General features: G+C 36.0%; 1 protein-coding gene across 1 annotated transcript in view; it reads left to right on the top strand.

Moving 5' to 3' along the window:
- Positions 1-15,605, top strand: part of sfxn5a (sideroflexin 5a) — a 49,785-nt gene that overhangs the window by 28,741 nt on the left and 5,439 nt on the right. Inside the window, exons 10-12 of the mRNA XM_030125867.1 lie at positions 441-531; positions 7,458-7,573; positions 8,622-8,707. Coding sequence (XP_029981727.1) covers positions 441-531; positions 7,458-7,573; positions 8,622-8,707 — 293 coding nt within the window. The remainder of the gene's footprint in view (positions 1-440; positions 532-7,457; positions 7,574-8,621; positions 8,708-15,605) is intronic.

Genomic DNA, 15,605 nt, shown 5'->3' with positions numbered 1-15,605 from the left:
TGGGTCTTTGATGGTTAAAGATATCTTAATATTCCTACAAAAAAAATATTCTTGTTGCTGTACTTTGTAATTTTGAGAATTATTGTCTTACATCATCACTGTTAAAATCATCCTCATAATGACAGCTAGATTTATCTTCCTAAAACAAGATATTTTTTATGAATCTTTATTTATCCAAGAAAAAACACTTGTTGAGATTAAAAATCGTTTGTGCAACAGTGTCTTGGTCAAGACAGCAGCAGGAGAAGTTAATGACAACAGAAATGTGCATAAAACACGTTGTGCTCATTTTCCTAATGAAACAGACAATGAGATTAGCCAAAATTTAGTCAAACAAATACAAATTTTCTAGAATCAAGTCTTGTATCCTCTTCATTCTGTGATGGTAGGTGTCTTAATTCAGTCTCTGGTTCTATATCTTATGTCCGTTTTCCCCTCAGGTCGGTCTGAATGTCTTAATCCAGAGAGCGAGTCGCTTCAGTCCAACGACCAGGCTGTTGGTGCAGAGGTTCATCCCCTTCCCAGCAGTGGGTGAGTTCAGAAAGACAAACACCGCCAGGAGGAGGAGAAAGGGCCTAATCCGCTTCCACAATGAAGAGGCCTTTGTCACTAGATTAAAGTTGATTTCTCACACTTTGTTCTGACAAATGATCAGGAGGAAAAGCTTCAGATACAGATTATAAATCTGTTTTTATATGCACACAACACTCTGTAACGATTAAACTAAAGCCCTGTGTAAAACTCAGAGGTGGAGGAGACTAAACAGATGTGTAACAGGTTAAACACGACTAAACTTTGTTACTTGGCACATTTGGAGCAGGGTAATAATCTCTATATTCATTCTCTTGAAACTGTGTCTCACTCAAGGCCATTCAGCATTTAGCAACAACTAAAAACCCTCCAGAAACACGAATAAAATAAAATTAAACCAATTATTTTTGTCTAGAGGCACAAACTCTAAGTGACTCTTTAATCCTCCAATAAGAGCACAGCCCCAGGTCACATGATTATCAAAGGCCACATACAGATTCATATAACCAGGAAGTGAATGTTTTCACACATACATTTATTAAATACAGTAAAAATCACCTTTAATAAAAGCTGACATGAACCATAGGACACAGGATAGGTATAATAATATTGTAATTTTAGCCATTTTTGCAGTGTCATTCACATACTCTTTATTCTGCCTATTTGTTGCTGGTCTCCACGTCATCCATGAAATAGTCAAAAAACTCAAAAAATACAGTACTGTGTAAAAGTCCTGGTTCTGTTTGTAGGTTTATTAAAGTCCGAATGTCCACACATATGCATTTGTCTCTGAATTTATATCCAATCTGATATATGTGAAGTATGTACAGCAGGAAAAACTAATGTTTCAGGGTAAAAACAGCAAAACCAAAGCATTTGCATTTAGTTTGATCTTCCTTTGCACTTAACATGCCTTTAGCCCTTTCATTCAGAAAATATTAGATTTATTACAATAATTTTTCGATGTTTTAAACCAGGTTTCATTCAACCAAGGTTATTATCGTTAACGAAAACTAACGAAATGATGAAAACTAGGATTGTAAAAACATTTTCGTTAACTGAAATAAATAAAAACTATAATTAAAAAGAAAAAAATGATAACTAACTGAAACTGTATTGTATGTTACTAGAACATATAAAAATCCTGGATAAAATTCCTTTCGTTTTCGTCTTTGTCAATGTCGGATTGATATAAAATTGATTTATTTCCCTCAAGCAATTTTAGCTGCTGGCACCATATGATATTTAACGGTCCGTCACTTCTTGTCACTTGTTGTTTAGGCGTCTTCTCATCCCCACTCTACCTGGAAACATGGAGACTAAAGTTGGGAGAAAGCAGAGTCCTGTATGGGATTTATGTGAATACGACAGGGAAGAAGATAAAAGATATAAAGAAACTAAAACTAAGCATTTTGAAAATAATGAAAACTAATAAAAACTAGCAAACCTGCTCTAAAAACTAATTAAAACTAATTGAATTAGAGAAAAAACATCAAAACTAAATAAAACTAAACTATAATGAAAAATCCAAAACTATCTTAACCTTGCATTCAACTCACATCAGATGTTTCTAATTGTTTGTGCTGCTTCTTGTCATGGGGTCAGAGGTCACACTAAATAGTGACTTTAACCTTTGTAACACATTTAGTTTGGGGGTTTTTTGTTGTTTTTTAAGGCTGTGCACATACAGGGGTTGGACAAAATAATGGAAACACCTTAAAAAATCAACAAAATATAATTTAATATGGTGTAGGTCCGCCTTTTGCGGCAATTGCAGCCTCAATTCTCTGAGGTATTGATTCATACAACTTGTGAATTGTTTCCAAAGGAATTTTAAGCCATTCTTCAGTTAGAATACCCTCCAACTCTTTTAGAGACGATGGTGGTGGAAATCGACGTCTTACTTGAATCTCTAAAACTGACCATAAATGCTCAATGATGTTGAGGTCTGGGGACTGTGCCGGCCATATGAGATGCTCAACTTCATTAGAATGTTCCTCATTCCATTCTTTAACAATTCTAGCTGTATGGATTGGGGCATTATCATCTTGAGGTGAAGGTGTTTCCATTATTTTGTCCAACCCCTGTGTTCCCTCTATTTTCTTTTTGGATCTAAAGAAAAGAGAGGCCGAAATAAATAAATGCTCATTTCAAAGGTGGAATACGATTTTTGTACAGAACTGTAGCTCAAATCTAACCCTACAAGGGGTCAGCGGTGACCTGATGGATGTTAATGCATGCTGAGTTGTTCATATTAATATGACTTTATATGTTATATTAGCATAGATGACAAAATTTGCAGCACTCGCCTTTATATGATCTTTTTCTTGCATCACATCGAGCTACAGCAGGGGTGTCAAACTCATTTTACTTCAGGGGCCACTTACAGGCCAATGTGATCCCAAATGGGCTGGACTTGTAAAATAATAACAATGAAAAAAGCAAAATTACATTATGAGAATGTTAACATTTATAAACTATCTTTAACACAGTGACCCTCCACCACCTCCATATACATATCATGTATATGTGCAATCACTATGTAAATATCTTTAAATTTTATACTTAAATTTTTAGACTTTTAAGAACGTTTATTTCTACCTGCCTTTTTTTTTTTGCCCTGGTATGTTGCATATTGTTGCTGTAAACTGTTAAATTTCTCCATGGTGGGATCAATAAAGTCTTATCTTATCTTATCTTATCTGATATGATCTTAAAGCAATGTGAATAACATGAACAACTGGAAATTTCTTACAGAAAATAAGTGCAATTTAACAATATTATGCCTCATTTTCTTATTAAGCAAAATTGTCATAGGATGAGGGATCACAGTAAATAGTGACTTTAACTTTTACAATGCATTTAGTTCAGTTTTTTTTTGTCATTTAAGGCTGTACGCATATTTCTTGTATTTTCTTATTGTATGTAAACAAAAGAGAATAAAAAATTAATATGTATGATCATTTCAACCCTGCAGTAATGCATCAGGAATGCAGTTACATTAAAGTAACATGTTAATAATGATGATAAGGTTGAATTATGGTGCGTTTTTTCAAAGCAGAGAAAACATTTTTCAGTTTAAATACAAATAAATGAAACAGACTGCTCATTTCGTAGGCTTTTCCAGTTCGAAAAACTCCTCTATTCTAAGTAATTTAAAGTAGGGCAGCACCACAGCACCCCCTTTGGACCCACCACCACTGGGCGCTAATACACTCACAGTCAATGAAAACTTTGAGATCATATTTTTCGACATAATTTTTATTTTCAAACCCTAAACTTGAATTTTTTCATATGAATCATTTGTTAAGGATATTGGCATACAGAAACAAAAATCTAAAGTTTCAAGAATAATTTCAAAACAAAAAACTTAACTAAAGAAAATTGCACCTGCCAAACACAAAGTCACAACAGTAGCGGTTCTGGTCGGGAGTTTTCACTCTCTCTCGCCCTGGACGTGGTCTATGGTCAACAGAGCCTGTGGTGTTGTGGCGTTCAACCAGGTTTCTGATTGTGGGTTGGGAACAGTCCATACGCCTGGCTATATCACTGTAGCTCAAACCGGCCTCCACCATACCCAGTGCCTGGAGACGTTGTTCACGTGATAGACGTGGCATGATGCCATTCACTGGACTAACAATGGTGGCCTTTTTTGGGCCTTTATATAGGCCTTTAAAACCAATCCTCAAATTGTGCAGATACCCACTGAGTATTGCTCAATGTGTATTTGGCCCACTTTTGCAAAGAGACCAACCCATGTGCAATGAACTGTGACAACATGACAACTCATCATTATCTCAGCTACCTGAGCACTAAGTCATCAATAAATCCACAATGAATAATTACAACCCCCCTACAAGTAGAAATATGCAGACATTTCTACCTCAAAGTTTCTATTGACTGTCAGTATATAAAACAATAGGTGTTTTATACATGTCATCATCAGCCCTACAGCTTCATAAAAGCCCGGTTTTCCTTTTAATATAAAACCCAACTGGCAGTTCGTGATGCGTTTGATGACCTTCTCTCAGTCCATGTTTTAGGCGTGTTCTGAGCTCTGTTTTGTCAGATGTGTTTCGCCAAAGAGCTGATTTTCATGCCATTTCCCACCAACACACAGTGGCCCCCATGGGTATAGACCCGTGTCCCAGAATGCCCAGGGCTGCTGGCTCATAATTAAATTGTTTGCCTCCCCCCTCCTTCCCTTACGACGGCGGTTCTTCTAATTAAATCAACAGGTTTCTACAGCGCAGCCTTTGCCTGGTAATTGGCTGCTTGTTAGAACTCTGCTGCCGCAAACAAATTGGATAATTACCCCTAAAGTGGCGTCTATGTCAAGGCCTCATTTACCTGATTTCTGTTTGTTCATTGTTGTTGCTGTTGTTGTTTTGCTAGGACCGTATAAAAGGTAATTAAAATGGCTAATTGAAGCGAGCAAAATCAAAGTGCTGTTTGAGTTTTCACCTGCTTCATTTTGTTTGCTTACTTAAGGGTAGATTTATTTGTAATAACCTAATAAAGCAGCGGCCTGTCATTCAATTAGATTATAAAGACTTTTACTAGAGGGGAAGGCACGCCTGTGAAAATCTACGGGGATAATTAATTTGTTGTCTTTTGAAAATGTTTCCCATTATTTGTGATATTTAAGGAGTAATTATGTGAAAAGTTCTTGGATGCATTTCCATAAATGTGCCACCAGTTATTAGAAGACAATTAAAATGTACATGTGAGGTAATTAATTCAAATAATTACACTTCATACCTACATATTTTACAGAAACACAATTCCCAACAATCAGATTTTATAATTATTATATTTAAGTCTTAATTGCAAATTCAATCCAACAGATTTAATTGCTTTTAATATTTTAGTTTTTGTTATTCTTTGCCAAAATCCCACACTCTGTCCCTTTCTGTTAATTGGTCTGGATGGAAAAAAAAAATCCCTCGTAGGTAAAAAGAGCTATTTGTTCAGTCAATTGAATTCCCCTCACAAAGCAGCGACCTGCTAGCCCTGCAGCCGTTAGTAAAGATAACTCTGAACGCTGTTGTCTTAAATTAAAAACGCCGCCAGCACCAACACTAAACTCTCTAAAATGAGTTTTCCTTATTCCTATTAGAGTCAAGGAGAAAGGTCCATCTATATTAACATACATTTGTGTTCATTTTAGTTTTCGTGAATAAATCACAAGGTAACGACATGCTGTTTGTCGACCGGTCAGTCACCTTGGTTCAGTTTTCAGTGTTTTACAGCAACGCTAATGTATTATTATTAATGTTGGGTACAAAAATTCGTACATACACTAGATCAGCCGTAACATTCTGACACTGACAGGTAAAGAGGTATTAATGTTGATTACCTCATTCCAGTGGGACCTGTCAGTGGGTGGATATATTAGACACCAAATGAACATGTAGACCTTGAAGTTGATGTGTTAGAAACAGAAAAATGTTCAAGAATAAGGCTATGAGCAACTCTGATATGGGAGAAATTCTGATGGTTAAATCAGTGGGTCAGAACATCCCCAGATCTTGTTGTTCATTCCCAGTATAAAAGCAAGGCAAGTTTATTTGTATAGCGCATTTCATGTACAGGACAATTCAAAGTGCTTTACGTAAAACATAAAAGCATCACAGGAGAGGCATAAAAATGCATGTAAGATGAGAGAAAGTTAAAATATAAAAACATTAAAATTAAAATAGACATTAAAATCTTCAGCAATAAAATGTGATTTTAAAGTTCATTTAAAAGATATTATTTAAGAGTTTAAGGGAAAGCTGCAGTAAACAATAATGTTTCCAGGCCTGATTTAAATGAGCTGACAGTTTGAGCAGACCTCAGGTATTCAGCAAGTTTGTTCCACAGCTGAGGAGCAGAAGAACTGAATGCTGCTTCATTTTGTTTGGTTCTGATTTTGGGAACACACAGTAAACCTGTCCCTGATGACCTCAGGGGACTGGATGCTTCATAGGGAACTTACAAGTCTAGGGTATATTTGGACCCAAGGCCATTCGGTGCTTTGTAGACCAGGAGTAAGATTTTGAACTCTATCCTTTGACTCACAGGAAGCCAATGCAGTGATTTGAGGACCGGTGTGATGTGGTCCAGTTTCTTGGTGTTAGTCAAGACTCTGACAACAGCATTCTGGATCAACTGCAGCTGCCTGGTTGATTTTTTGTTTAGACCTGTGACGACACTATTACAATAATGTAACTTACTGGAAATGAATGCATGAACAAGTTTTTCTGTGTCTTGTTTGGACAGAAAACCTTTGACTCTTAAATGGTTGTTAAAATTCAGGTTGGAGTCAATAATTACACCAAGATTTCTGGCTAGAGTTTTAGAGTTCAATGACATGGAGTGGTTAGTACAGACCAAAAGTATCTAATAAAAACACAACCAGATCTCAACCAATCTATCATCTATGGGAGCAGAACATTACTGAGGCAGAATATTTGTAAAATAGCACTTATTTTTCTTAAGACATTTCAGGTTGTTCATGTTATTCACATTTTATAAAAGATCGTTTGATGTAAACCTTTTCATTATATAATTTTACTTTTGTTCACTTACTCTTTTACTGGTCTGACCCACTTCAGATCATTTTGGGCTGAATGTGGCCCCTAAAGTAAAATGAGTTTGACACCTCTGAGTTAGTGATTTTGTTAGGGTTGATGGATATTTAACATTCTATCCCGTTACTTGTTCATGACATGAGATGTTCATCAGCAGGTACAAGTGAAAACTTAACCTCCATGTGTGAGATAATCATTCCTCATCATTCCAGTACCTGCCTCATTGCCCTTGTTTCACCACAACTACAGGGTGAAAAGACACTTTCCTAATCTGTGAAATCATAAAACATGTCAAATTCTAAGAGGCCGACACTTCACCGTCTTCTAAAAATTCTTCTCACCTTTCCACAGCGAGCGCCAATGTGTGCAACGTGGTTCTCATGAGGCAGTCGGAGCTGTCAGAAGGCATCAGCGTCCTCGACAACAAGGGGAACGTGGTGGGAACGTCCAAATTAGCCGCCAGACATGTACGTCATTCCACAAAATACCCTCATCTGCTGTTCTGTTACTTCATTCTTCTGGATTATGAATAATGTTTTATCACTGATGAGAAGTGGAATATCACAGTAATGTGCAAAAGTCCTGGGCCAACATTAAGCTTATTGGTTTAGTAAATGCTTTTGTTCAGACAATATGAGATTTATTGCTTTAATGTCAGATTCCATTCATCATATGTCAGATGTTTCTAATTGTTTGTGCTAGAGCTGCACAATATATTTGAGCATCGTCATTGCAATGTATGTGTGCGTAATAGTCACATCGCAGGTCCTGAAATGTAGGAGGTAAATGAACTCATCGTGTTCTCATCTAATTTCAACCTGGGTACCTGACACACACTGGGTGCAGCGATCAACCAATCACAGTTGTTCTTAATCAATTTGCTGAAGCAGACCACGCCCCTGCACGTGGAGTGAGTAGTTGGTAACGACATTGAAAAATGAGCAATGAACAAGAGAAAATCACAGAAAACAAAGATTTGGTGCCAAAAAGAAAAGCAATGTCAGTTATCTGGAATTATTTCAGCTACAAGACGAATGATACTGAAACACATGTTCTGTGTTGACAGTTTTTTGCACCTGTTGCCACAATGAGAGGAAAAACAACTAATTTGTTTGACCATTTATGTCAGCACCAGACAGCTATTAAATCCTCCTGAGTATTTTTTCATATCGCAATATATATCGCAGGGTTAAAAAAACATCACAATGTCAGTTTTTTCCAATATCGTGCAGCCCTAGTTTGTGCTGCTTCTTGTCATGAGATCAGAGGTCACACTAAATAGTCACTTTAACCCATTTAGTTCAGTTTTTTGTGTCTTTCAAGTCCATGCACATATTTTCAGTTTTTTCTTGTTGTATCTAAAGAAAAGAGGGTGAAAAATAAATATGTATGATCATTTCAACCCTGAAGAACAACAGAAATAAAGGTGGAATAAAACTTTTGCACAGTACTGTAGATACATTTAGATTTCTTAATATAATAAAAACACAACCATTCTTTTAATGAATGTTCCAGGCACTTCTGGAGACGGCCCTGACCAGAGTGGTCCTTCCCATGCCGATCCTGGTTCTTCCTCCCATGATCATGACTGTACTGGAAAAGTAAGAAACACTACATGACATAAAACTCAGTTTGTTCATGCAGATTTAATAAACTTATCTAATATTTGGTGAAAGATACAACTCAAGTTCTACAAAGTTGTGATGTGTAAAATGTAAATAAAAACAGATTGTAATGATGTGCAAATAGAGAAAACATATCAAATGTGTAAATATACCAATTAAACACAAAAAAAGGTAATCTTTAATACAGGGTTTCTGCGGGTCATTAAAAAGCATTAAAAGTCATTAAATAGGTTTTGTGAAAATTAAGGCCTTAAATGGCATTAAAAAGCATTAAATTCGATGTCCAGAGGCATTAAAAAAATTAAATACACTTGATGGAAAACTAATAAAAGATGCTTAAAAGTGCCATTTGCCAACATTCTTGATTTTAAAAAGAAAAAAAAAAATCTTAGATAACATTTGATTTATAGAAAACAACTACACTTAAACACACCCTCAGTGAACTCCTCTTCAGTCTTTATTTTGAGATTCAACCTGGTTTGTAATGTAGAATATTAGGCTATTAATTGATCATTACTGTAGTGTTTCAGGATCTGCCGAACCACAAACATAAATGCAAATGAAGTCTCTGCACTGAGAGTTCTACTCTTGCTTTGGCTTTTACATTAACAGTTCTATAAATATAATCACAGGGTGTGGTTTGCATTCATAACACTGCATTATATTACAACTATAACAGTTAAATGTTATTTAAGAACAGTGTTGAAAGTAAAGCTTAGTGTGGTATCAGTACTTAGTAACTCTCTTATTGAGGGGGTCTTAAGGGGTCATATTTTGCTAAACCCACTTTTATTAGTCTTTGGTATATTTATTTGTGTATTTGGACCCTAATAAAGAGTCTAATTTTGACCAACTTGATATGTAAAGCGCCATGAGATAACTTTTGTTATGATTTGGCGCTATATAAATAAAGTTTGATTTGATTTGATTTAATAGTTCAAAAAGTTTGAATTTGAACCCTCCAGGTGCTGCAAAGCTATCTTTATATTAATTTTGGCAAAAATCGAGTGGATTTCTATAACCTGTTGTAATTCCTACTTAATTTGTTACATCTATAACTAGCTACGGCACAACATTTGCACATATAAGGTCCAGACTTCTGACGAACATTTTTCCGAGTGCGACATAATTGTTTGTCAGCAGCAGCGGTTGTAGACCATACTGAAAATATGTCCAGACTTCAGGCCGATTACCTAAAATGTTCAGTTGTTGGTTGAACGGGACAGAGCAGCACAGTCAACAACCTGGAGGGGGCGTGGCCTGAAGTGGCTCGTGTGCATTTAAAGGGCCAGCGCTCAAAACCACCTTTCTGGTGTCATTACTCAGAATTATTGTTGAAGATGGACCTGTGGAGTTGAATTAATGAAGAATTCAGACCCAAGGAAAGCATTTACAGTTTATGTAGACCACAGGGGACTGTTTGAAAATGCATAATTCCTTTCAAAAAAGCTAAATGTCACTCCTTTAAAGGTGTGGGAGATTCAGGTGAGTAATCACAGAAAGACTTATGGATTCGTGATACTTAGGCTATGACTGAGGTTTTACAGATTTGATGAAAAATTTGTCACAAAAGTCTCCCGCACCTTTACGTTTTTTCTGTTGGTTTAGTTTCTCTAGGTGGTGCTGTTTTCTCCATCCCAACTTGCTGCTCAAACAAACAAACGTCTTCTGTCTTTTAAAACACTTATGTTTCTGCTTCTGGATGCATTAAATGGATTATTCAGAGGATGGGAAGAGGACCAAACAACAGGTGTTTCTTCCATCTGAAATAAATTATTTTAATAATTCGACGAAGGTAGAATAATTGTTTACTTCAATCACTGGTAATGACTGTAATGACAGAGGATATTTTTTGTGTTCCGGTGTCAATACAAATGAGATTAATTAAAAAATGCAAATGGAGATTAATGAATGAATAATAGAACTATGAAACTTCAGAAACATGGATCCCTTCTTTAACTTATTAAGTGTTTAACCCATAAAGACCCAGCGTTACTTTTGTGTCAGTTCCCAAATTAGTTTTTCACTCTATTTAATCTTTCTTAAGAGATTTGTTATCATTTATTATAATATTATCCTCTGTATTTTGCATTATTTCTGAGAAAATCAGGTATTTTTCTTAATTTAATTCACTGACAATGTAGATGTTCATAAAACTTCTAATTAAAGTTGAGGGTTATTATATCAGAAACAAAGAAAACTGAAGAAAAAGTGACTTGTTCAACAAAGATTACAATAACTGAACATAAACCAAGTGTGTCTATCCACTGTCATTGATCCAACTCATGGGTTTTACTAGTGATTCAATGTTGTAGAAGATGACAGTGTTTCCACGGTAACTACGGAGCCTCTGAACGTCCAAATGGGTCATATCTGATGACCATGGAAAGATAAAAAACTGCATTTTACACCAATTATTTACATATAATGATAGGATTAGTGAATCAACATGTATTAAACGTTTTATACCAATAGATGGTTTTGCTCACACTGGCTGTTTGGGTCTTTTTTGGTTAATAAGTATCCAGTCAGTGAATCCTTGTTACTGCTGGGACTTATCGTTGTGTGATTTAAAGGTGGGGTGCAAGATGTTTTCCTGAAGCATTTTTTACTTTATTGCTTAAAATCCCCTTCACACCCCAATTACAACCAATTAATTAAATACTCTAACACAAAAATAAAAAATTTAGTTACCTGTGGAATGAACAGGACTGAAAATACACCATTCAATCATTTTAAGCGCCCAATGGAAATGATTAAACGGTGATATGTCTGTCAAATTCAACTGCCATTTGTCCCTCCCCCCTCTGCGTGCACCCCTCTTTGTGCATGAATCGTGCGTTCTCAGAAACTTGGTGCACTGGTTCAGGAAACGAAGCCAGAGCCAGAGCTCGGCTATATTAGTTATATTAGGATGGAAAGTTCATGGGCAAACTGTTTTGTCACTAACATAAATCAGTAGTAAATGTAATGTTAGTCAGATAGGTATGAACTGGGGCTGTTCTGTAAGAGCGGGAGTGTTGGAGGAGACTGAATGAGGTCTGCATGGATCGGGGGCTGGAGCCATGGGAGCCATGTGAATTGTTGCTGTGCAGCGCTCACGAACCCTCGGAAACAAGCATTGCGTGTGCCAGTACTCTGGAGACGTGGCTTCGGCAAGATGTCTGAAGAAAGGGGTTTGGACTTTTGAATCGAGAATTTTCAAAATACAGCTTGCTAGAACTGTTTTTCTAAGATCTCATACCCCACCTTTAAGTGTAATAAAGTCGTAATGATGCAACATGTTTCCGTGGTCACCTGTGATCGATGGCCTGGCGGTGCCTGGTCTCTGCAGTGGAATGCAGCCATCTTTGCAGATCCTTGACTTGTCGTGACGGCTTCGAGTGGGTGGGGCCGACTGCCCAGGTGTGTTTAGGATTCCTGGAGCTCAATGACTGAACGGAGACAGAGTGTGGTCGACTGGGGCTGAGGCTGCAGGTGAGGAGCGCTCAGTGATCCTCTGTGTCAGCTCGCCTTCACTGGCTCTCAATGGACCACAAACAGGGGGACAGAGGAGGCCTGGGCGGCCCCTCAATGATGGATTACCCTGCTGAGAGCAGCTTTAGAGCAGTGACAGCAGCCTGTGGTCGCTGGGAGAGGTTACACAGCAGTTATTGTTCTGAAGACGTCTTCATTTTTGTTAAAATGGCATGGGCTTGGAATGAGATTCTCGTCATTTTTAACTCAAGTACCTGAATAATGACGTTTTACATTGGCTGACATTTAGGTCTGCATTAGGGCATGATATGACCAAAACAAGGAATGTTTTTTGTCTTTTAATACAAATTCAAGACTTGAAACATGATTAAAAAATAGTTTCTTTACCTAAACTGTACACCTTGTATGTTCAATTTTAACAATCACAAAAAAAACATCACTTGCTATTGTCTGTGCATTAATTGTCAGAAACCAAAGAAATAATATCTTACGAAGACTGTAGAAATGTATTCACAGATTAAAACAATAAGAAGGTTACATTATTTTTGTTGATCAAAAAAAGCAAAAGCCTCCAAAGCAGCACAAAGTCCCCAAGAACATTTCTCACAGTTTTCATCCAACGGTAACTATATAATCTGATTAATTAGATGTATTTTTGTGCAGCCTTAGTTGAGATGCTGATGGAGTCAGGATTTCAGGGTTTTAATTCATCAGTGTGATCAAACTTCTCTCTTTTTTTCTTCATGTCTGTCGTTCTAGTTCAGAAACACCTCATTTTGGTGATATTTTTTGTTTCTAACATGAGTATATAGACTTGACATGAGCAACATTTTCAACTCAGTGCTTTAACATAAGTACAAATAAGTATCTGTTCTTTATATGACTGTTTCCATTTCACAGCTTTAGAAATTTTCATTCCCTTCTTATCTGGAGAAAAACAGACAGCTTTAGAATGTATTATTCGACCTTGTGTTTTCGCTGTAGATTTAAATATGGTTCATAAAGTCAATCAAATGAGCTCAGTCTGGTGAGTTGTGTATTCTCAGTATCCTGCAACACTAAATGGACAAAAGTATTAGGACACGTTGAATTCAGGTGTTTCTTCTCTAATAGGAATCTGGGATACACAACAACAATGATAAATGTCATAATATAGTTTTGTATGGTGATAAATATCATTACATTGGTTAGTTTTCTTTAAATTGTTATCTTTGCTTAATTTCTCTCAACATTGATTTTGTCGAAGTTTTTTTTATCCATGACTATGATTTTAAATGTTCTACCTCTAAATTTCTAAAATATTTGTTGTGCTCTGACTATAAATAACAATTTTCTACCACAACTAATCATCTACTTTCTTCACATCTCATTTAGGAAGAAAAATTACCCATTAAACCTTATGGAATATTGATTTGATGATCTCAAATCAGCATGACCAGGACATCTTACAGCTGTAGCCATGATATGTCCCAACATTTTTGTCCATAAAGTTTATAAGTATCAATGTTTTCTTAAAGTTTAATGAGAGATTAAACTATGAGATTAAACACAATATAAAACTATATTATGACATTTGTCATCATTGTTTTGTAGCCCAGACCCCTGTTAGAAAACAAAACACCTGAATTCAACATGTCCCAATACTTTTGTCCATATAGTGTATCTTTGGTTATTATGAGAATTGAAATATTTAGCTGTCTTTCTCAGGTTGTCCTTCATATTTTGCTTTTTCATTCAGCGAAAGCCCCAGTATTCTCAGTCTATCAGTCCCTAATTAATAAATAATGAATAAACCTGACATCAGTAACTGTATATTCTCATCTAACCAGGTTACGCTGTACATGATGTAAACGCCGCTGATGTTTCACGTTCCTGTGTTAATAATTTTGACAAATATCACCTGATTGTGAGGTTTTCAAACACTGAAACGCTGGTATTTCACCCTCTGACTCTACCTCCCCTCACCGCTCTCATCTCACATACCTCACAACTTTTCTTCCATTGACTTTCCTCTTTGTAATCAGTTCCTCTAAGACTGTGTTTCTGCACACATACACATCTTTGTGTGTCTGTGTGTGTGTAGCCTAATTAAACCATGGCAGCCATATGTGTTAATGAGCTCCCTCATTAGGCAGTAGCTCTCCTCGTTAGGGAGCGAGGCGTCGCTGGTGGAGGAGAGACCGAGCAGCTCCTTCTCAAGCTCCTGCTGAGTTCACTGTCCCACACACATTATCCAGGAATATGGACGGCACGGGAAAAAATACAACTCTGCAAATAAATCCATGAAATGTCCTCAAAAAGTCTTTAATGCATGAGGGAAAGTCGACCGTTTTTGGTAGCATGTTTTACATTGATTAAGACAACAAACAAAGACACAGTTATCAAATCTTTATACAGAACTACAAAATATTTAAATAAAATTTCTTAAACCTGATGGAGATGATTACGGTCACTACTGCGAACATAACTTTTGCTGTAATAATCCATACTTTGCTCTTTTGCATATATATTCTGTACCTATTTATTATTACTGCTTCTATCGAGTACTATTTTGTTTTTTTGCATCATTGCATAATTTCTTCTCTTTTCTTTTTTCCCCTTTATATTTTTACTATATATGGTCATGGAAAAAATTATTAGACCATCAAAAGTCATCAAAAGCAATAGTTATGCAATCAAGTACTAACTCCTGTGTGGATCATGTGACTAAAACAGACAGAAAAGAAAATATGGAATGCCTAAAAGCACTGTTTTTGTCAGTACAATGCCATAACTATTGATGTAAGAACTGAAGTGATTTTGGTTATTATCAAGAAAACATGGAAAATGGATAGATATCAGCTCTGAAATTAAACTCTTATGAGCTATTTTTGTTGTAATCATTATATTTGTCCAAACAAATGTACCTTTAGTTGTACCAGACATTAAAATGAACTAGAAATTGAAGAAAACAACGGTGGTCTAATAATTTTTTCCTTGACTGTAGACATGTTACTTATGTATTTATATTTATCTTATCTCATTTTCTGTTATCTTAACATAACCTACGACACTTGATTATTACCTTCTTCAACAAAGCTAAAATCTTATCTTGTCAGTTACAGACTTAGTTAGAAAATTATTGTTTACAGTCAAAGCATGCAAAATATTTTAGAAATTTAGAGGTCAAACATTTAAAATTATAGTCATGGATAAAAAAAAAAAAAAAATCAGTGTTGCGAGAAAATAAGTAAAAACCATCTTTGAGGCATTTTGGAAGCAAAGATAACAATTAAAACCAAACCAACCAATGCAATGATATTTATCACAATATAAAACTATATGTCCCAATACTTTTGTCCATATAATGTAAGTCTTGATTTGTGACGGATGCTTATTATCATGTTAACTGTTGTGT

Source organism: Sphaeramia orbicularis, chromosome 22, assembly GCF_902148855.1.
Source record: "Sphaeramia orbicularis chromosome 22, fSphaOr1.1, whole genome shotgun sequence".
Lineage (NCBI taxonomy): Eukaryota > Metazoa > Chordata > Actinopteri > Kurtiformes > Apogonidae > Sphaeramia > Sphaeramia orbicularis.
The sequence above is the reverse complement of the archived record's forward strand: the minus strand, read 5'-3'. Positions and strand labels throughout refer to the sequence as shown.